Source organism: Balaenoptera musculus, chromosome X, assembly GCF_009873245.2.
Source record: "Balaenoptera musculus isolate JJ_BM4_2016_0621 chromosome X, mBalMus1.pri.v3, whole genome shotgun sequence".
Taxonomy (NCBI): Eukaryota; Metazoa; Chordata; class Mammalia; order Artiodactyla; family Balaenopteridae; genus Balaenoptera; species Balaenoptera musculus.
Window position 1 is genome coordinate 42,258,826 of NC_045806.1, and position 22,661 is coordinate 42,281,486.

The 22,661-nt window shown below is 50.8% G+C and overlaps 1 protein-coding gene across 10 annotated transcripts; it reads right to left on the bottom strand.

The window, feature by feature from the left end:
- Positions 1-437: 437 nt before the first annotated feature.
- Positions 438-21,596, bottom strand: GRIPAP1 (GRIP1 associated protein 1). 10 transcript variants are annotated; one of them, XM_036840180.1, is made up of 27 exons: positions 21,520-21,570; positions 19,394-19,460; positions 19,191-19,252; positions 18,179-18,205; positions 17,181-17,288; positions 14,885-14,971; positions 14,439-14,589; positions 13,423-13,607; positions 13,176-13,226; positions 12,440-12,471; positions 12,289-12,336; positions 12,050-12,149; positions 10,666-10,743; positions 10,362-10,454; positions 9,495-9,629; positions 8,994-9,089; positions 8,551-8,763; positions 8,306-8,419; positions 7,433-7,510; positions 7,253-7,348; positions 7,064-7,120; positions 6,858-6,957; positions 4,518-4,648; positions 3,263-3,385; positions 3,012-3,105; positions 2,023-2,177; positions 438-985 (listed from the first exon to the last, which is right to left on the bottom strand). In XM_036840180.1, exons 1-27 carry the CDS (start codon positions 21,559-21,561, stop codon positions 893-895), a joined length of 2,616 nt encoding a protein of 871 aa, XP_036696075.1. In that variant the 5' UTR covers positions 21,562-21,570; the 3' UTR covers positions 438-892. The 10 variants fall into 10 exon arrangements, with proteins under 10 accessions (XP_036696075.1, XP_036696081.1, XP_036696080.1 ...); XM_036840186.1 differs by lacking the exon at positions 14,885-14,971 and having other exon boundaries at positions 13,176-13,223; positions 21,520-21,596; XM_036840185.1 differs by lacking the exon at positions 14,885-14,971.
- Between the last annotated feature and the right edge of the window lie 1,065 nt (positions 21,597-22,661).

A 22,661-nucleotide genomic window follows, 5' to 3' on the forward strand; every position in this document is an offset into this window, starting at 1 on the left:
ATCCACACATTCCCCTAGCCATCCATCTGTCCATTTATACCCCCACCTATCCATCCTCTACCTATCCACCTAGCAATCCATTTGTCCATTTATTCATCCAATCACCTATCCATCCATTTATTTCCCAACCTATCCATCATCAATCCATGCAACCTTCTACTTATTTATCCATCAGTCCATCCAACCACTTATCCATCCTCCCATCTATCTACTCATCCATACCCACACCCCATACACATCCACCCACATACATATCTGCAGATATTTCTGCTCCATTCAGTTTGAGAGGCTGGTCAACAGTAACTGGAGACAGGCTGGGTGAGGGTGGGGGACGAGAGTAAAGTTGCAGCCAGAGACCACCCTCCCCGTTCCAATGGTATAACCTCCCCACCCCCAGCACACCCCTCATGGTTGGAAAGAATCAGAGCAGACAGTCAGTGGGTGGGCCAGTCTGGCCAGATGGTATTTTGGCTGCACAGCTTTTACACACACACACACATGTTGCTAGAATGCTGAACATGGACCGTGCCCCACCCAGCATCCCCAATCCCAAATGCAGAGTAGCCAGGCTTCCAGACATAAATTAAAAAATAAAATAAAATTAAAAAAGAGTTGGTCTCTGGGAGGGAGAGCTCATGCAGAGATGAAGGCAAAGGCCCCTGGGAGCCAGGGCCAAGAAGGAGGAGAATCCCTGCCCCTCCCCTCAGGATTCCCCACTCCCCAGGGGCCTCGGCCCTAAGACAGGGTCACTAACACCAACCATCAGGCCTCCAACCCCTTTAATGTCCAGTCTCCCAACCTATCTGATTTTGGCGCTGGCCCCCATTTTCCCACCACAGCCCAAGGGGATGGGGGGTGGGGAAGGGAGGGAGTGGGTGCAGCCTGCAGGTCTTTAGCTGGCTTCTCCCGGTTCTAGGTCTGGGTCGGGGGACCCCACGCACTCCTTGCTGAGCCGCACAATCTCCTGGGACAGAACTTCCATGTCCTAAGAAACAAATGAGCCATCAGGAGTCAGAGAAGGTGGCAGGCGATGGCACCCTCAGCAAGCCTGGGTGTCATCCTTCTCATCCCATCAATGCCCAGCTATGTCTAGCCTGAGACAGGAAGGTATCTGGAGCAGCTCCCAGAGCTCCCAGCAGTGGGCTGGGCTCGGAAAAGGTGCGTGTGGTGTGTGTGAGGGGGTGAGGAGTGCCTGGAGCTAGGGATATGGACATGGGAGTGGATCATCTGCCCTGTGTGGTTAGGCTGGAGGACATGACCCCTACTCCTGCCACCTTCTTGTCTCTAGATGGTGAGCTTGCTTCTCAGAGGCAGGGGCCGGACTTGCATCCTTTCTGACTTCCCCCAGAGATGGGGAAATACTTGGGTGGCAGGATAGGTGAGTGGACACGTGGGTGGATGCATGGGAGATCCATGGTAGGCAAATCGGTGGAATAATGAACTGTTCAGAGGACAGATGGAGGACAACAGGTAGGCAAGCAGGTCGCTGGGCGGGTGGGTTAAAGGTAAGACAAGGGGTGACTGATGAGTAGGTAAGAGAGAGTGATACATCAGGAAATGGGTGCAGGGGACTTCCCTGGTGGTCCAGTGGTTAAGACTCCACGCTCCCAATGCATGGGGCCCGGGTTCGATCCCTGGTCAGGGAACTAGATCCTGCATGCTGCAACTAAAGATCCCACGTGCCGCAAAGACCTGGTGCAGCCAAATATTAAAAAAAAAAAAAAAAGGAGATGGGCGCAAAGGCATGGGCAGATGATTAGACGGGTAGCAGGGCAGATGGGCAAATAGTAGGTGGGTTGATGGGAGAGTGGCTGAATGTGTGTATGAATGGATGAGTGGGTGGGTGCAAGGACAGAGGGAAGAGTGAAAGACTAAACTGATAATGAGTAGGTTGACTGGAGGATGGGCAGATGAGGGGGAAGGAGTGCTTGGTGAATGGGGTGTGTGGAGAGGGGACTGACAGATGACCCAGGGGCTATGTGGCTGGAGAGACAAAGGGGTAGGCTGGTAGGCCACACTTGCCTTGTGCAAGTGCATATTCTTGGTGAGCTGTTCCTCCAGCATGTTCTGTAACTTCTTGTTCATCTCCCGAAGGTTCTCGTCGCCTGGCTTCACTAGGTCTCTCAGGACGCTGCCCAGCCCGCTACGGTCTGTGTGGCCTGCTGCCACAGACACATCTGCAAGGGCCCAGGCTGAGAATCACCCCCTTGGTCGAGCCGAAGGAGAGACAGAGACAGAGCAGGAAAGAGGGAAACAGAGAGTGGGGGAGAAAAATGGGGGGAGAAGCCATCTAATGGAGGGAGCAGAGGCTTTGCCATGTGAGACCTGGCTTCACTTACTAGCTGTGCGGCCCTGAGAAATGGGGTTAGGAACTAACTCATGGAGCTGGAAAAACACATATGACTGTATGCAAAGCACAGAGCACACAGTCAGCTCTCAGCATGCGTCAACTGGTATTATTCTGATTAATAAGGAAAAAACAGGGAGAGGAGAAGATTTGAAAGAAGGGAACAAAAGAAATAAAAATGGGGGATGGAGGAAGGAAGAGGAGAAAGGAGGCGAGGGGAGGAAGAGCGGAGAGAAGGACCCTAAAAGGGATATGCATCCAGAGAATGAAAATTTCCAGAGGTGGAACCATTTAGACAGGCAGTAGGAACAGTGAGACAAGATGAAGGGGGGATGGGGCAGAAAGAAGAGAAGGGAGAGAAAGCAGAGGAAGAGACACAGGGAGGAGAAAGGACAATGGGAATGACAGAGAGACACTAGAGAAAGGAGAGTGGAGAGACGACAGAGACTCAGACAGGAGGGAGGAGCCGAGACAAGAGATGGAATACAGAGGAAGACACACAGATCCTGGCCTGCCTGGCTCTTCCCTCTGGCACCTGTGGTCTCGGCAGTAAATTTGGTGAGTTCCGTAAGGAGAGGAGAGAAGCCGCAGCTCTGGACAGTGGGGAAGAAGGGGGTAGGTGAGGGGCTGGATGAGGGGTGAGGGCTGGGGAGGGGGCACTGACCAATCCGGCTGTCCATGACATAGGTCTCGATGATGGCGCTCTTCCGGCAGAGATCCTCTGCCATGGACGCGCTGCTCACCTCCAGGTGCTTCACCTGCAGGGTGGCCCAGCCCACCTCAGGCCCTCAACTGCGCATGTTCACCCATGAGGAGGGGCCTGGCCAGATATCGCCCCACCCCCACCCCCCACTCCTGCCACCCCGGCCTCCTCTCCAAGGGCAGGCCAAGAGGGGACGAGCAGGCAGACAGCACCTTCTCCTCCAGCATCCATTTCTCCTGCTGCGTCTCTGCCAGGCGCTGAAAGAGCTCAGCCACTTCCTCATCTGACAGCTCTGCTGGCCGCGGGGGCTGGGCCTGAGGGCTGCTGGATAAGGACTGCGGGGAAGAAGGGAGAGAGGCCAGCCCAGGCTCAGTGCCAACACCCCAGATAGGATCAGGGGCTGAGAAGGAGAACCAAGCCGGGGTGGGCTTTGCAACTGGGGCTGCAGACAAACTGCAGACAAGTCTCGGCACCCTCAGAGACTCTGGATCCCCCTTTGCCTTTTAAAGGGGGAGACAGGAACCACCACACCATAGCCTTATTGAGACCATGAAGGGAGAGCCTATAACAAATGAGCTCTCACTTCCAGTTGACAGGAAAACTAGGGGAGAGAGAAATGAGCTGAATGATACCACTAGGAAGCCAGCAGGAAAATCCCAAAGGTGGGACACTTTCTTCAGGTCAACTGGGCTGGTCTCTTCTACAGGTTGATGTCATGAAAAAAAGGGATCACACTATATTCAAGAGACTTAAGGGACATAAAGCAACCAGATGCAGCAAATGTGCTCTGAAATTGAATGCTGGTTTTCATAAAACCAGCAATAAAGCACATTTTGGGACCAACTAGAGAAATCTGACTAAGGTCAAAGTATTCAAAAAGATGAAAATTTACCAAATTGGGAGGGTAGAGATCAATAGGTTACTTATAATCTTATTTAGGTTTAAAAAAAAGAGAGAGAGAGGTCTAGAAGGGTATGAACTAAGGATTTATAGTGGTGATCTCTGGATGGTGAAGATGTGATTGCTTTGGATTTTTAAAAAAAATCTTTGCTTGTGTTTTTTAAACTTTTCTACAATGTATACATACTACTTACAGAATGATAAGAAGGTTATTTCCAAATAAAAGTGTCTGGCACGGAAGCTGACACAGACAACAATAATAATAAGTGATAATTATGAGTTGGAAAAAAGGATCTCCCACATGGATAATGCACCTACTATGAGCCACATATTTTATAGCACCAGGAAAGGTGGAATTAGCCCACAGATGATGAAACAGAGGGTCAGAGAGAATAATTTGTCCATCCCCCATTTAGCAATCTGAATCCAAGTTGGTGAGCTTGAGGAAAAGTTGACAAGAAAATGTGTGTGCTGGGCCCAGAGTAGGAGATGGCTGCAGGGGAGGGAAAAAGGAGGGCGCAGAATTTGGGTAGAAGCTGGGGCTGTGGGCTCTTCCCTGCCCCTTACCCTGGCTGGAACGGTCGAGCTCTCCTTCTCCCGCAAGATCTCGCGGTAGCTGAAGGAGGAGATGCTACTGCTGTCCCCAGTCTGGGTCCGGCTTGGTGAATTCATCTCTGATAGAACCAGCTCCTCGAGCCCTGGGCAGAGAGGGAAGAGAAATCTGAGCCCCAATCCCCCAGGGTCCCAGGGCACCGACTGGCAAGAAGAGGCAGAAATAGATTTGACAGAGATGGAGAGAGGCAAAGAGACACTCAGGCATGGGTAACAGTGGAAGCAGACAGTAGGGTAGGGAAAGGCAGAAATAGAAAAAGGAGCTGCCTCTCTAGGCAAACACACACCAGAAGTGAAACAAAGGTGAAGATGGGGAGAAAGATGATGATGTGGACACACGTGGGCATAAAGTGGCGAATGCACTCAGACTCAGGGTAAAGACAGCTGGAGAGGGCAGAGGGGCACCCCTATGTGCAGAGAGAAGACCCCAGAGAGACAGCAAGCCAGAGCTGATGATAGAGGCAAACAGAGACCCTGGCTAAGGACACTAGTCAGAGCAGAGGCAGAGAGAAAAGATGGCGGCAGACTCGTAGCCATGCACCTAAATCTGAATTTCACCTAATGGACGGATAGAATGTACGGCACACAATTTGAATCTGTTTGTTGATCTGTACACCGATCTGTAACAGAACAGAAATAAAAGTCCTCCCTTATAAAGAGAGGTAACTTCAGGAGACTGAGTGCCTCAGCGAGACATTGATTTGGTGAGAGATACACCTGTTTTTGCCATGTCACTTGAAACACAGCCACTAAGCTTGTGTCTCTGTTCTTGCAGCTGCTTCTGGGTGTCAGGGATGGGGGCTGACACCACAAGCCAAGGATCTCCAGCAAGAGCAGGACGGCTGTGGAGGGACAGGGAGCACGTTTTCTCTCGCTTGTGATATGGGAGATCCACCAGAGCCATCACTGCATCTTATTTATTTAAACATATTTATAGGCCATTTCTTTCTAAAAAAAGTCCAAGGCAACTCAAATTTTTCTGTTGTGTCTTCTGCCTTAAGTGGCAAAAATAACATGGATTTTAGCTGCATAATGATCACACGGTAGTGTTGTTGCCTGATTGTAAGTCTGTCTCCCTAGCTCAACAGGGAGCTCCTAAGGGACTGAGACTTGGAGGGGGGGACCTCCTACCAGGGACCCTGGATGTGAGCGTGAAGGCTCAGTCCATATTTATAGAATGAGAGGATGGATACAAGAGACAGAGACTCTGGGTGAGGTGTGGGAGTGTATGAGGGATAGTGGGGAGACAAACAGAGACACAGACGAGAGAGAGAGAGAGAAGAGAGACAGAGATAAAGGAACATAGAGAAGAAAAAGGCAGGAGGAGAAAAGGAGAGAACTAGAAAGAGAAAGCCAGGCGAGAAAGGCAGATACAGAGATGACATGAGGAGGCAGAAACAGAGAAGAGACACAGCAAAAAGGAGAGAGAGACACACAGAGAGATAATGCAGAGAGAGACAGAAGAAGGAGGGACTTCCCTGGTGGCGCAGTGGTTAAGAATCTGCCTGCTGGGCTTCCCTGGTGGCGCAGTGCTTGAGAATCTGCCTGCCAATGCAGGGGACACGGGTTCGAGCCCTGGTCTGGGAGGATCCCACATGCCGTGGAGCAACTAGGTCCGTGAGCCACAATTACTGAGCCTGTGCGTCTGGAGCCCGTGCTCCGCAGCGAGAGGCCGCGATAATGAGAGGCCCGCATACCGCGATGAAGAGTGGCCCCCACTTGCCGCAACTAGAGAAAGCCCTCGCACAGAAACGAAGACCCAACACAGCCATAAATAAATAAATAAATAAATAAATAAATAAATAAATAAACCCAAAAGTAAAAAAAAAAAAAAAAGAATCCGCCTGCCAACGCAGGGGACACGGGTTCAAGCCCTGGTCCGGGAAGATTCCACATGCCGCAGAGCAACTAAGCCCGTGTGCCACAACTACTGAGCCCACGTGCCACAACTACTGAAGCCCACGTGCCTAGAGCCCATGCTCCGCAACAAGAGAAGCCACTGCAATGAGAAGCCCATGGACCACAACAAAGAGTATCCGCTGCTCGCCACAACTAGAGAAAGCCCACGCGCAGCAACGAAGACCCAATGCAGCCAAAAATAAATAAATAAATAAATATATTAAAAAAGAGAAAGAAAGAAAGAAACAGAGGTGGGACAGACGCAGAGAAAGGGTAAAAGACAAAGTGAAGACACAGGAGAGCCCTGCAGAGTGAAGTACAGGAAGCAGCCCCAGCCTTCAGACCCAAGCTCTGCCTCCCCACACCTCAGCCTCCCCTGCCGTCTGGGCCCCTCACCTGAGCGGCTCTTGCTATTGGTGAGGATGTCCTGCAACCGCTCCTGAAGTTTATCCGCCCGTTTCCGCTCCAGGTGCAGCTGCCGTTTGAGGTCCTTGAGCTGTGGAGAACGGGGGAAAGACAGGGGCTGAGGCCCGGTGGGTCCATAGGTGGGGGTGGCTGCAGGGCAGGAGTGGGCCTTGCTTGGACACCTTTCCCCCTCGTACCGCAGCACTGCCCTTCTTCTCCAGGATTCGCTGCCCATCCACCGTGTCCTTCACCTCCTGTGGGATAGAGAAAGCACAGCTGGTGGGTGCCAGAATGGCTGGCTGCATGCAGTGTGCTCCCTCCCTGCCCCATTACCGCATGCTGAGGCCCGGGGTGTGTCGAGGGACCAGGCGGGACCAGTGGGTGACCTGCTTCAGGCTGCTGATGGTCTTCAGGTGGCAGTCCCGCTCCTCCTGGGCCTGTTGGAGCTGATCCCGCACACCCTGCAGCTCCTCTTCCTTGCTCTGCAAAGCAGAGGGCAGCTCAGGCCGCAGCTTGGGAAACCTCAGTCCTCCCACCAGAGAGGAATGCCATCATGCAATGGGCACCTTCAGCTCGCCCGCGTGCTGCTCCCGACACTGCTTGAGGGCTTCCTCTTGTTCCTGCTGCTGCTGCTGCAGAGATTCCTACAAGACAAGTCCCAGGTCTGGCCACGGCCCCCCAGAGGACGTCACACCCCCCAGAGGACATCACACCCAGTGAGTGGTGTGAGGGATTGCAGCAGGGCCCCTGCGTATGCAGAGAAGAAACAGAGTGTCACGTCGAGGGCTGCGCCATTCACATCGAAGACCCACATCTGCATTTACATCTTACTTTATTTAATAAAACATAACGTAGCACTTACTGCACACCAGGAATGTTGTAGGGATTTTATATATATTAACTCACTTTATATAACCCTCCCATAACACCTAGACAGCCGGTATTATTGTTATCCCTTTTTTTACGGATGTCAAAAACGGGCCACAGAGAAGTAAGTAACTTGCCCAAGGCAAGTTATTTACTTGTCCTGTCTGGGCTAGAAAGCAGCCCAGACAGGATTCAAACCCAGGCAAACAACTGGCTCCAGCATGTGTGCTCTTCACTGCTACGTGACACTGCCTCTTGTGTATTACCATGAGTTTTCCAGAAAATGGTAGTAAAAGTTCTGGTTGCATCAAAATTAGAATTATTATATTATAATAATTTTCCGACAGAAGTACAATTTCAGAAGGAAGAAGTGCCTTTTCAAATTTGCACATCTGATATTCTGCCCTACTGATTGATGGCCATGGCCTGATCCCCTCCAGAGGGCTGCTGTTGAGCCAGGGGGCGCTGTGGGGATGCCCAAGTCCAGAGCCTCAGAAAGTTCCAGGGCCTGACCACTTCCAGTCCCCTGCTTTGACATGCGTACCCCCCAGCCAGCCTCTGCACCAACTCACCTCAGCCTCCTTCAAGCGCCGTTCAAACCAGCCCTTGGCCCCATCCATGGAGTGTACCTGAGCTTGAAGTTCTTCCACCGTCTGCTGGAGAGTCTCCAGCTCCCGCGTTCGGGCCTGCAAGAGGGCAGACCAGCAAGGGCCAGGTGGAGGAGCGGGCGCCTCACCCACGCCATCCCCTGGCCCATCAGCAATGCTACGCTCCCCAGGTTTTAGAGGCAGAAAGGCGTCATCATCTTCCCACCCACCTTCTCCTCGCGGATCTGCCCACGCAGCTCCTCCTCCTGCCGCTTCTTGTCTTCATGTAGCTCACGGAGCTCACGCTCATAGCGGGCGCGCACCCCCAGCACCTCCTTCTCGTGCCGTAGTCGGACTGCTCCCAGCTCCTCCTTGTGCTGGGACTTCTCCTGCAGCGTCTCCATGGCTAGCTCATCCAGCATGGCCTTCCGCTTCTCAGCACTCTGGCACCCAGGAGAGGAGGGCAGGAGGATGTCAGTCAACCTCCTCCCCCAACACCAAACAAGGCCCAAGGAACAAGCCAAAGTCCACCTCCTCCCCATCCCGATTGAAGGGCTAAGTCACTCACCCATCCTCATGGAACTGGTCACTTTCTGTCCCCTCCCATTCCCGTGGGCTTGCCCACATCACCTGTCCCCCTGCAGACTGGGCCTCCCCCTGTGGTGCTGCCCACCTTACGAGCCTCCTGTAGTTCCTGGGTCAATTGCTCCTTCTCCTGCCCGAGTTCCTGAAGTTGTTCCAGCAGCCGACTATTGGCTCGCAATGACTCCTAATGTGGGGACAAAAAGGGTGAGTTTGATAAAGAGCCCCCAGGAGGTGCTGCTCACCCAGGACATTTCTGGTGGAACATCCCCCTTAACCCTGGTAAAGTGGGTGATGTCCTGTTTCTAGATGAGAAACATGGCAGAGGCTGCTAGCTGCTCCCCAGCATTCATTCTCCCGCTATTATTCCGGCTTTTACTGTGGAAGCAGAATGGCTATCCTAACTAACTGAAGAGGCTCAGTCTCAAGTGAAATGACTTGGTCTAGGACACACAGGTGCTAATAAGTTCGGGAGTCAGACTGGAACCCAGGCCCACCTGACTCCATGGTCTTCCCACAGCACCTCATGGGAAACTCCACTGAGCCAGGACTAGGGAACTAGGAGGAGACAGGTCAAAGCCAGAGGTGTCACCTGGAGCTGGGAGTTGAGGTCATCTTTCTGTCCCATGAGGTCCTCATAGTCAGTCTGCCGCTGCTGCAACTCAGCTGTCAGCCCAGCAGTCTGTTCCCGGAGCATATTCAGTTCTTGGGTCTTTGCTGTTTGGATCTGGAGAGAGTGGTGGTGATGGAAAGTGGAGTGAAAGGGGCCCCAGGGGCCAGTCACGGGGTGTTCCAGGGAGACAGGGAGAGAAGTGAAAGGAGAGCCAGGAGTAGAGAGAGAATATTTCAAAGAGAAAAGCAGTGAGAGAAAGAGATCAACAGGGGATTGGTAAGTGTGGTATATTCATACAATGAAATAGTACACAGAGAAAGTAGAATAGATCAGTGCTACATATGGATAAACCTCACAGATATAACGCTTCAGGAAAGAAGCCAGACATAGATTGGGTGTCTGATTCCATTTACATGAAGTTGAAGAGCAAGCAAAACTAATCTATGTTGCTAAAGGTCAGAGGAGTGGTTACTTCTGGGGAAGTATTGATTGAGAAGGGGTAAAAGGGACCTTCTGGGGTGCTGAAAATGCTCTATATCTTCATCTGGGTGGTGGCTACATGGAGACAGATAAACATACAGACAGGGATAATTCACTGAGTGTACACTTAAGATTAGTACACTTCTTGCACTTTACTGGAGAGAAACTAGAATGCAAAAAAAGCAGGGATGGATGACCAGAGAGAAGAGGGGTGGAAGCCAACAGAAAGGAGAAGCTGAGAATGAAACGGAAACAGAGGCAGGAGAACAGCATGAAGTCCAGACAACGCTGCCCCAATGTGGATCAAAAGCAGAGGGAGATGGGGAGCTGGGGAGGGATCGGCGCAGGCTCCCACGTGTCCTGTACCTGCTCCAGGGCAGCCAGGCTAGTCCTCAAGGCATTGTTCTCAGCCAAAAGTCCTTCCACTTGTTCCTGCGCATCTGCACTCTGGATGGACACCTGGCCCCACCCCCACAACGAGTGAGAGTGGGTCCAGAACAGGAGGACAGGACCTACCCGCAGCCAAGAAAGAAAGGACACACATACACACACCCACGAGAACGACGACCAGGGGAAGCAGGACCCTGGGGTCTTGCCTGCCTGTATAATACCCACTGAGGCTACCCCCACCCTCACCCCCACCTCCCTGAGCCCGCTCAGTACAATGTACCTGATCTTGTAGGGCTCGCAGAGCTGCTGCATGCTCCAGGAGCTCCCCCTGCCGCTGATCTCTCAGCTCTGCCAAGCTCTGTGGGGACCACGTCAGGGGAGCCCATTCCAGACCTCAGCCTCCCCTGGGGTACATATGACCACACAGACTCCCTCTTTGACCACCTGGCAGCATGCTGCCAGTACTTGAGGGTCTTGGACTACCCAGCCATCAGAGATCTCAGGCTCACCCAGACTCTTGGTCATTATCCCCAGGGGCCTCACACACCCCTGTATCCCAGTTCTAAGCACCTCAGAAACCACCTAGGTTCCTGGGGATTTCAAATTCACTCAGCCCCCATCCATAAGATGGTCTCACACTCACCCAGATTCCAGCTCAGAGGCCCCAGGATTCTCAGACACACTCAACCCCCAGGGACTACAGCTTCACCCAGATTCCTGACCCCAACCCCCAGGGGTTTTAGACACAGGCAACCCCCATGTCTCTAGTTCCCAAGAGTCTCAGACCCACCCAAACTCACCACCCCAGATCCTATAGGTTTCAAACTGATACAATTGTGTAGTTTCCAGCTCCTGGTGAGGTCTCAGACTGATACCTCACCTGCCGCTCCTGTCCCCAGTCTCTGGGGATCTTCACACCCAGCTTTACCCAGACTTCTGTCCCCAGCTCCTAGGGGCTTTAGTTAGACCCACAAGCCATCATATCCCCCAATCCAAGGGACCTGAGACTCACTCACTCTAAGGGGAAGGCTGGAGGCTTTAAAGTCACCCAGCCGCCAACCCTTAGGAGCCTCAGACCTACCTAGACTTTTGCTCCAGTCGCTGGATGTCTCAGACTCACCAGTTTTTTATTCACAGCCCCCAGGGACCACCAACTCACATGATCCAACTTCCTAGGTGTCTTAAGACCCAAACCAGCCCCCAAGCTCTGAGGGTCTCAAATGCACTCAGCTTCCAGGCCCAAATGTCTTACCCTTGAAAGTCTTATATCCACCCAGCCCCCATAGGTCTCAAAGTTACCCAACCTCCAGGGAGTTCAGACTCACTCCAAACTCCTGGTCCCAAACCAGTGACCACAGATTTCTCCAGATTCCTGTCTCTAATCCCCTGGAGTTTCAGATTCATCCAAACGTGTGGCACATACGCCCCTAGTCCTCAGCCCCGCTGAGATCTTTGATTCATGCAGATTCCTAGCCCAACTCCTAGGGCTCTCGGGGTTCCCTAATTCCCATTTTCCTAGCTCCTAGGGGGCCCAGGACCCATCCAGTCCCTATATTTCCAACACAGGAAATATCAGACTCCCCAACTAGCCTCCGTAGATCTTACAGCTCCCCGGACTCCCAGCCCTGTCCCTATCCCAGTGATCTCAGAACCCAACCCCTCACCTGATTGGCAGCCTCGAGTTCCTGCTGCAGCTTCTGAGTTCGAGCCAACTGGGCTTTGAGATCAGCTTCCTTTCGCTGTTGTAACTCCTCAATCTTGTTCCTGGGGGTGATTGGTGGGAGGGAGGGGCACATTGACCACAGACTGAGGCTCAGTCTCCCAGCTCTGCCCCTGTGATCTTCGGTTAATCCTGCTGGGCACTGCCCCATTGTCCACCAATATCCCCAACCCTGGTAGTTACCGGCTGTCATTGAATAGCGTCTCCTTTTCTGTCTGCAGACGGCAAAAACTGGGCACAGAAAGACAGACATATATGGGTCCGTTCCACAAGTCAATCCCCTCCCTAGTCCCCCCAAACCCCTTCCCCCCAGCTCTGGAAGAAAGAAATTTACCTTTCTTGTTTCTTTTTCAGTTTCTCGGCAAGCTGGGGTGGGGGAGGAGGGTACAGACAAGTGATAAGAATGAGAATAATATTAATAAAGACAAAAATTAACTTCATGTTTACAGACACTTCCTACTAAGTCCTTTATAGAAACTGGAATTTACTTTTGTTACCTCGTGGAATCCTCAAAACAGTCCTGAGAAGTGAGCACCACTGGCTTTACAAATGGGAAACTGAGTCTCAGAAGGGTTAAATAATTTGGTTGCGCAGCTGGTCGGCAGCAAAAACATGACCTCTACCCAGCTCCTCAGGCTCCAAAGCCCAACATTTATGCCTCCGACCTATCGACCGATGGCCATGTCACAGAATAGCTAGGCTGGGAGGCCTGGAAAACAGGATCATGATTGGCTGCCTCACCACTGGGTCTCAAGTTCCTAAGGTAAGAGCCAGCTGTCTATAAACACTTGGATGGATGGACGGATGGATGGATGGATAGATGAATGAAAAAGCAGAGATCGGAGGACCCAAAAGGATGGGATGGGGCCTGCCATGCACAAGACATAGAAGGACCATATTAGCCCATTTCATATTGAAAGCAAATCTGAGACATAAATGTGAGTCTCTCCATTTCACAGATGACAAAACTGAGGCTTTGAGGAGATACTCTGCCCCTCTACCCTACCAGGGGAAGCATGGCAGGTGGGGAGTGGGTGGGGCAAAGTCCAGGGAAAGCTCGGCAGCCCCACCTTAGCAAGTTCTTCCTGCAGCCTGGATGTTTCAGCCTGCTTCAAGGTCTGCTGGGAAGGATGAGGGAGGGAGTTGTTATCAGCAAGGGGGGAGGTAAGGCCTGTGCCTTTCCCTGCCCTCCTGCCTTCCTAATCCATCAGCCCACAAGATGGTGATGTCACAGATATCTATCTCCATGGGACCACAGGCAGAGCTAGGGCATCTGCCTGCCTCCTGGCACCCCAGCCCCAACAGACCCAGATTCACCTCCAAGCCTTGCAGTTGCTTCCAGAGCAGTCTCTTTTCCTCCTTCTCCATCTCCCATTTCAGCTCCACTTCTGCCAATGGCATGGGGGCCAGGACAGGGGAAGCTGGGCCCCCCAGGGGATCCCCTTGATCCTCACTGGCAGCTGGGGACCTCCCAGCCTCTTTCCCGTAGCGCTCCTGCAGGGCTGGTGGGTAGAACAGAGACATATGATGGATGAGGTAGTCTCAGAAGACCCCTGACACACCTCAAATAGAAGGAGAACTGGCCTTCAACCCCTTAGGTAGCAGAAACCCTGCCTCAGTAGCCATAAGCCTACAAAAAAAGGTTCACCCCCACCTCTCACAAATCTTTTAAGCCCCACCAACCACGGAAATCCCGTCTACCATCAAATCAGCCCAAGATAATTTCCCAAGCCCCACCCCTATCCCCAAGCCCCACCCACAGCCCTCCAAGGTGATGCCCACCATCCTCCATTCACAACTGAATCCTCCTATAACCTCTAATCCCCAGCCACATTCTACGAAGTCTCCTTCCTGATCACCAAACTACCACCCACCACCCCACAAGCCCAGCTGCTCTCCACAAGTCCACACATCAGGACACTCACTCCCACACTTTATCAAGCTTTCTTTCACCTTTCATCCCAGACCCCACTGACAACTTGGGCTCAGAATCTTCCTAACACGCCTTCATTCACTTCCTCCATTTAGCAAACACCTCCTTTCTGATGTTCAATCTGCTTATCAGTAACATTTGCTAGGTACCAGGTCCTGAACTAAACTCAGAAATATATCACCTCTTATCTCTACTACAATTTTCCAGGTGGTGGACATCACTACATGCACTTCGTAGATGATGAAGCTTTGGCTCAGAGAGGTGAAATGGCTTGTCCAAAATCATACACTGGTTCATGGCAGGGCCAAGCCTGATTCTGAAGCCTTTTTCTTCCCCCAGGGAAGACAACACCTTACTCAATCCCCAAGGTCCCCACATCCCCAGGAGGGTCTCCATGCACCTGCCACGTTCTTCTGCAAGGCTGTGTTCTCTGCCTGCAGCCTCAGCAGCTCCCCATCCACAAGGCTCCCGGCTTGGGCAGCCCCTGCCCTGGCAGCCCCATCCTTCAGTTGCTGGTTCTCCCGCTCCAGCTGTTCCATCTGGCTACAGAGCTGAGCAGGGGACAAGTGAGGTAGCAGAAAAGCAAAGAATCAGAACAACATTTGCTGAAATATACATAGCATTTGGCCCATGTACTTTACAATTCATTTAATTCCCATAACGCCCCTGTGATGTAGAGGCTCTCATTACTCATTATCCCCACTTCACAGATAAGGACACTGAGGCACAGATGTTAAACAACCTCAAACTCAAACACCTGTTAAGTGACAGAGACATGGAAAATGGAGAATACTGAGAACAATTTTCCGCTTGCCCGCTTTCAACCTCACAGTCGCAATCCAAGACCTCAGGCTCCTCTGGAAGTTGCTGGTCCAAGATGTCAGCATCATGGATAGTCCCACTGCCAGCCTTCTTCTGTGGAGGGGTCTGCGTCTGGGAGCCGAGGCACCACAGACAGCTTTCAGAGCATTTCCAGGGTTAGCACTGCCCATGGCTCCCTCTCGTTAGCCCTTGGAGAGCCCGTGGAGAGGAGTACAACACAAATAAAACTAAGCCAGCCCCCTGCTCAACTCCTGGAGAAAACACAGTTCACACAGCAGACCTGACAAGATCCTTTGTCCCCATTTTCAGATGAGAAGACTGAGGCCCACAGAGAATTTTTATTTTATTGCCTGGGATATTTTCTACCCAGAACACCATTCCTTTCATCCAGTTCTTCACATTACTGACTTTTTTGCATCCTTCAGCGCTCTGCTCAAATGTTACCTTTCAAGTAGTATCCCCCAACACAGAAATTCCAATACTCTCTAGCACAGCATTCTGTTTGCTTCTTTCTTACCTAGCATGAATCGCAATTAAATTTACCTAATATGTTCTCTTAGTTTCTTAAATCTCTGAAAATGTTTGGATCATGAATTGTGATTCACAATTAAATTTTATTTTGTAACATAGGTCACAAGCATAGATTCGGAAGCCAGACTGCTTGGATGTGAATTTCTACTCTGCCATTTCACCTTGGCACAAATTACTTCATCTCTAGGGGGCTCAGTTTTCCCCATCTGTTGAATAGGGATAGTAATGATATCTCATCGGTTTGCTGTGAGAATTAAATGAGTGAATAATGTAAAGCACATCAAACAGGACCTGGCACACAGTAAACACTATGTAACTGTCAGCTATCAGTGTTATTATTATTATTTGTTTACTATGTTATCATCTTTTTCCCCATCCCACCCCCAGAACATAAGCTACCCAAGAGGGAGGACTATTTTGTACTGCTCACGACTATTTCCAGAACACAGAGCACAGAGTGGGGGCTCAATAACTATTTGTTGAAGGAACAATTGAGCTGAAATATCTTGGCAAATAAGTGGTGGAGGCGGGCCTGGAACTCAGGTCTCCCTGTGAGCATTTCTAGCTTCCAGGAGGAGGAGGGGTAGTGCAAAGGAGGTTCTATACCTGGCTCAGTGCCTAGCCCAGGGCAGGTGCTGAGAAACACAAGCTGGGTTTATAGAGGAATAACTGCCCCTGCCTCGCCCGGCAAGAACCATGATACCACTGAGGCCAGAGGCAGGAAGCAGTGAGAAGTGAGGTGATGAGGTCAGCTGTTATGTGAGCACCAGGGGTTCTGAAATTTCGGGGACGAGGACCCACTGGGAGGTGTTGTCTAAAGAAGCAATGTGGTAAGACCTGCGGGTCAGGACAACCGTTATGGCTTGGTCTGGTAAAAGAAGCTAGAAGTGAGGAGACCAGCGAGGAGACTGTGGGAATAGAGGTGGTAAGGGCTGAGGCAGGGCAAGGTCATAGGATGGATATAAAACTTTTAAATAGTCAAGAAATATTTTAGAGGGAAAATGAATTAATAAAAGGATACTATCAGTAGCTAACACCTACATAGCTGATACTGTGTGCAAGGCTCTGTTCTAAATGGTTTATAGACATTAACCCATTCAATCCTCACAAAAGCCCTGCCAGGCAGGTACTGTCATTATCATCTTTTCCATTTTAAATATTTGGGAACCAAGAAACAGGAAGCTTAAGTGACTTGCTCGAGGTTACAGTTAGTAAAAGGCAGAGCCAAGAGTTTAATCTAGGCCTCTGGCTCTTAACTACTACTTACTAAATTGCCTCTGGTATTGTACCTACACAAAGGTTGTGTTTTTGGTTTGTTTTCTTTTCTAAGGTTTTGAGCCCTACATTCTCAGGTAGAGCCTTGGAAATACCTTTTTTGTTGCTGTGAGACTTTTTCCCTTAAAACACATGAAAAACTTAGAAAAGGGAAGCGGCTCGAACATCTTTCCATCCCATACTAAGCATAAGAATTTTACCTAAGACCTCCCAACAACCTGGGGCTCCATAGCATCAGCCCCAAAATATACACAAGGAGACTTGAAGCTCAAAGGAAAGGAGTGACTTGGTCAGGAACCAGCTGACCTCATGGCTTGCAGCCTTCTAATCCCAGCACAGTGGGTGGTCCCATCTGTCAAATCACTGCCCCCCAACAGAGATCGAGGCCCTGTTTCAGCACCATGGACAGTGACCCAGGGCCAGCCTCTGTCCAACCACCCTCAGCTGCCCTCCGGCTTCAGCCCAGGTGGCCCCTACCCCTTGGACCCCCCTCAACTATCCAGGGCACCAGCACCTTGCTGAACTCGGCCATAAGCGTGCTGTTCTGCAAACGGAAGTCCTCCTCCTGGCTGTGCAGCTTTGCCTGCAGCATCTCATTTTCACTCAGCAGCCCCTCGACTTCCTGCAGTGGCAGATGTGGGCCAGGTCTCCAACAGGGGTAGAAAGGATGGGGCAGTAGGGCAAAGAAACAGAGAGAGGGAGAAAATGACATTGGGGGGAGAACATAGGGTACAGAGAATGAGATGGGTGAAATCAGGAGATACAGGGGGTAAGACAGACATAGGAGGGATAAAAGAGGAGATAAGGAGGGAGAGAGAGACATGGGGTAGAGAGAAGGGAAGATGCGGAAGGAGAAAGGGATGAGGGGAGACAGTGGGAGGAAAGAGAGGGGTATATAGAAATAGAGAAGAAAGGAAGCAGAGAAAGATGGGGAAAGGGGGTTAGATAGGGAAGGAGAGAGGGATGGGATGGGGGAGAAAGAAAAAAAGAAAAGGTAGGACGACAGAGAGATAGGAACAGAGAGATCAACAGACGAAGAACAGAGAGAGGAGGTCAGGGAAAGAAATGAATCAGGAAGAGAAAAAGGAACAGGAGAGAGAGGAACGGGGAGAGAGAAACAGGGAAGAGAGAAACAAGGAGTCAAGAGAGAGAAAGAAAGGGAAAGAAGAAAAGAGAGAAACGATGGCAGAGATAGGAACAGGTGGGGGAAAGAAAAAGAGAAGGTTGGGGAGAGAAACAAGAATCCGAGAGGAACAGAAAGACAGAGACAGAGACTCAGAGAGGAGGACACAGAGAAAGAAAGGGAGAAGGAAAGACATACAGAGAGAGGTGCAGAGTGAGAGACAAAACAGGAGAACAAAGATAGACACAAAAACACATGGCAGGGAGGTAGTCACAGATGCAAGCACACACACAGAGAAAGAAAGGCCAGTACCAGGAGATCCAGGCATACAGAAATATCCCCTCTAAGACAGTCTCCCAGACACATTTACCCGCCAGGGGTCCCCTTACCTGAGCTTTCTTGCTCTTGCTCAGTGCCTAAAGGTGAGGGAGGTGAGAAGAGAGATAAAGTGACCAGAGATGGACTCCCTCACTAGGGTATGGAGATACTGTGGCAAGTGTCAAGGGGGGACAATGATAACAGGGGGTGAGGGATGGGGGTGTCTTTAACCACAACAATTTGTAGCCCACAGGAATGATGGAGTGAGTGAGTGGGTGAGTGAGGAGCACCCTGCTTACATCCTCTCCTCTAAGCTCTTGAGGCTTTTCATGGGTCTTAGTATTTAACCCTTCATAGGCTGGATCTCCAGGCTCAGAAATTATGGCTTCACTGTTCCATCTGTCCAAACACATCTATGTGGATCCCTCCCATGCACCGTGGAAACTGCTGTTCCCCTGCTGGGCAGCTGAGGGCATTGCCAGGTTGGGAAATCAGCACCCTACCAAAGAGAAGCCTAGCTTTCTGACTGCCAGACTTTCTGCATTCTGTATTCCTTCATCTAACAAATATATATGGAGAACATACTGCGTATAACATTGTACTATGCATGAGGACAGAGCAGTGAAGAAAGAGACAAAGGAGGGCCTTGAATGCCTTGAGGGGCCATGATAGGTTATATGCCATCTCATCTTCAAAGGATTTGAGACGTAGGTTTAGTCTCACTTTAGCAACAGGACCAGGACAGGGGTGGGGAGTAGGAGCACAAGGCAGGAGTATGAGTGGAGGACAGGAGGCAGATTCAAGGCAGATTTACTGAGAGATTTCATTATTTAGTTAGAAATCAGTGAATGAGAATGAGTAATTGAAATTAAAAATGAATTAAGAGTAAATGAAAATTAATTAATAAATTAAGCAGACCTAGATAAAATTACCAAACAAAGGAGACTTCCATGAGAAATTCTTGAATGACTAGTGACAGCATGTAACATTAGGTCTGGTTCACTGTAGGTGCTCACTGGACAGATGAATGAGTCAGATGGCTACAGGGAACACATGGGTGGGTGAGTAGGTGGAAGGAGGTACCTTCTGAGCTTTGTTGAACTCCTTATCCAGGTAGGCGACCTTCTGTCGAAGACTGGTAAGTTCTGGTGTGGGGAAAGCAGGGAGTCTCAGCCTCAGTCAGTGGTAAGGAGCTGAAAGGTCCTCCTGCCAGGCCTCTGAGATTTTTTCCCCTTGGCCTCCGTCCTCCAAAGCCACCCCCATCTAATGAGACCCTCTCGGCTCACCAACACCATTCTTGCGTAGTTCATCTGAAAGCTGGTAGTTGTTTGTCCGGAGTTCTAGGAGCTGAGCCTTAGGGGGAAGCAGGGAAGGAAATGACTTGGCAGGAATGTGCCCCCTACCCTCATGAGAGAACCAATCCTCTGAGCCCTACAGACCCTGTTGCCCTCCATGCGCCTCTTTAGTCACTCCTAAGACCCGTGCCTGCTGCATCCCAAATGAGTCCAGCCGCTCAGCCTGTCCCACCTTCTCTAGTTCTACTTATATAAACATAGCCAGCCTCACCTGTCTCCCTGCTGCCTCCATCTCTCCCCTTCCAATCCAACTATGCCCTCAGGCCATGACAGAGTGCTGACCCAGTCAGTCTCTTGCTCATGTGTGTTCCATGCCCAAAGGATAAAGTCTGCCTCTTCATCTGGACTGGGCTCGTCACACGCTAAGCACTGTTCTGTCTTCTGTCAGAGGTGTTGTCTATCCTCTTGGCCAGAGTAGGGGGCAGGGGATTGCCTTCCTCCCTCTTTCCCAAGGGAAGAGGGCCTGGTATTATGACCAATTTCACTGAGTAAAAGGGGGCTGCCCAGGGTCCCCACCCCCAAAGCTCTCAAAATATGTCCAGACCCCTTTCAAGAATTGAGGGAAAGTGAAGTATGGGCCATTCCAAACAGCATATCCCTACCTACCAGCCCTGTAGGGTGCTGAGGCCAATTCTTCCCAGACCACCATCCCTTACCCAACCAGGACCTTTCCCTCTCTCCCATGGCACCAGCCTCCATCCCTGGGTGGTCTGCTAAATGTGAGAGGGCTTGGCCTCTATAGAATCTTTCCTGCCCCTGTCCTCTCCCAGACCCAGTGATCTGTCTCCCCCAGTCCTGATCCAGTTGGAACACCCCTGGCACCCACTTAGAGTCCCTATCCATCAGAGCCCAATGGTTTTCCCTTCACTCATGACCAACAGAATCAATCTTCCTCATTCAAGGATCCCCTATACCCCTCAAGATCTCCCCAGTCATAATCCAATGGGATGACGCTATGCCCTTCAGGGTTTTTCCCCCACAAGGCCTTGGGTGGGCCAGTTGGATTACTCTTACTCGCATGGAATACTTTGCACAAGTTACAGGGGCCTTCCCCTTTTTTGGTCCAATTATCTCACTCTTCCACCCTCAGGGTCCCTCACATAGCAACAACTGGTTTCCTTCATTCAAGGATGAATGGATTACCTGCCCTCACTCGGAGTTCCTCCTGTCCTCCCACAGGACCCTACGCTGGGTTTCCCCCTTTCAGAGTCTCCACACAAAATCCAATGGTCTTCCCCAGTAAGGAATTCTCTCAACAAGGGCTCACTCTGGCCTTTCATCCATCTCAGAGTGCCTCCAAAAAGAATCAAGTGGTCACAGTACTCAGTCAGGGTGCCTCTCCACAGACCGGTGATTTCCCCTCCACGCGGTCCAAGGTATCACTCTTTCACCTCCTCAGGTCCTCTCTCCAACAAGGATTAATCGTATTACCCATTCAGGGCCTTCTTCACCCCACGTCTAATGGGATCACCCGTAATCATCCAATGGTACTGCCCTCTCTTGGGATCCGCTACCACCCCTCGTACAGGAGCTCCACCTCCCAGCAACAATGACATGTGGGGTCTTTCCCCAGTCCCCTGACATAGTGGTATCTCCCATAAAAACATCCACCTCCCACCGGTAATGGTATTGCCCTCTCCAGGGCTCCCCCCACCATGAAGCAAACAGCCCAAGGCCCGCTTCCTTCCTCTCCAGGCAAAATGGTTTCGCCCTCTCAGGATCTCCTCCTCTCAAAGCCCAGCATTACCGTCGCCCACCCAAGGTGTCCCCCACACGGGCCCAAAGGTCTCGTCCCCTCCAGATCTGAGTAAGGTATCGCCCACGCTAGGACTCTCTCTTCCGCCCACAAGGCTAACAGAATCCATCCCCTCAGAACCCTACAGTATCTCGGAATCCAGTAGTCTCACCACTCGGAGCCTCAGTTTCCCTTCTCCAGACCAACCCCTTAGGCTCAAGGTCCATCCCAACCAACCCCTGCTCAAAGCCGGTGGCACGATCTTTCTCTTCCCCGCGCCCCCGTCGCCTAGCCCGGTGGTCTTTTCCCCGGCGAGCGGCACCTGCATCCGCTGAAACTCCTCCTCAGACAGAGCTTGCGCCATGTTCCTCCCCCCCACCCCCCCCAAGAGCTTTCTGCGCAGACGCAGTTTGTCCCTCCTGTCAGTAGTATTAAGGTCGGACCAAACCACTGGGCAGGAATAGAAGGGGAGGAGTCTACCCCGGAAGTTCAGCATTTTGGAAAACGAGAGAGGAGAAGGAAACTGACAGGTTAGGTGAATCGCAATGTAATATTTTTACCAGAATCAAGGTCATTTGTTCTGGCTTTTGAGCTCTCATAGACTACTCATTGTGATGCGACACTATGGCATCCCTGTGTCATGGGTGGACTCGTCGCTAGGCATGCGTTTGCCGACCGAAAATCACGCTTCCGTGGTACTCCTTTAAGGAGAATGGTTGGCTTTACCGTAGAAAAGAAAGCGGAAGCTTTGCGCACGTCTTGTTCCCGCCCTCCTCCGGGTGACCCCAAAAGGGAATTCCGCCTCTGGTGAAGCCGTTGGCGTTTTTTTGTTTTGTTTTGTTTTTAAAGATTTGACGCTGATTTTCTTAACATGATGCTGTTGTTAGGTAAAGGGCCTAGCCACCAATAAATGTAAAATACCTGTGAGGAAACAATGGCAGTGACTCAAACGGGAAAGCTGCATTTAAAAAACAAAAATAGGATGACAAAACACCGGGAACATTCAAATAAGTATTAAAATGCATTATAAGCCTCTCTTGTGCTTACTGGCCACCTCTGCAAACCTTGCCACCCAAACAGTAGTTTTTATGTGGGAAAGAAAAAAACTGGAAAGCATGTTTAACAGCAACATATCTGTACTAGGATACGCCCTATTTTCTTTATTTTTTTGGGGGGGAGGGGGGAGAAAATTAATTTTGATGCCATTTTCAACGTACAGAAAAACAAGAACGGTACAAGGAAATTCCCTGTACCCTTTTGCCAGATTCATCAATTGTTCACATTTTGCCACCTTTGCTTTATCATTCTCTCTGTCTCTAAATATAAAAATTTTGAACCATTGGCTTCAGCATCCATCGATTATTTTCTAACACCAACATTCCTTTGATACTTGTTAGTTACTCTTCTACTGTAAGGAAGAGCTTTCTCTTCTTCCCCATTTATGTGTTTATATCTGTACAGACT

Coding starts and splice junctions, on each gene's coding strand:
- GRIPAP1 (XM_036840179.1), bottom strand. CDS start 17,489: ATGTCTCTCTCTCCCTCCTTATCTCCTCTTTTATCCCTCCTATGTCTG. Junction 14,972..17,180: donor TTATGGCCGAGTTCAGCAAG/GTGCTGGTGCCC, acceptor CTCGGCTCCCAG/ACGCAGACCCCTCCACAGAA. Junction 14,590..14,884: donor AACTTCCAGAGGAGCCTGAG/GTCTTGGATTGC, acceptor TCCCCTGCTCAG/CTCTGTAGCCAGATGGAACA.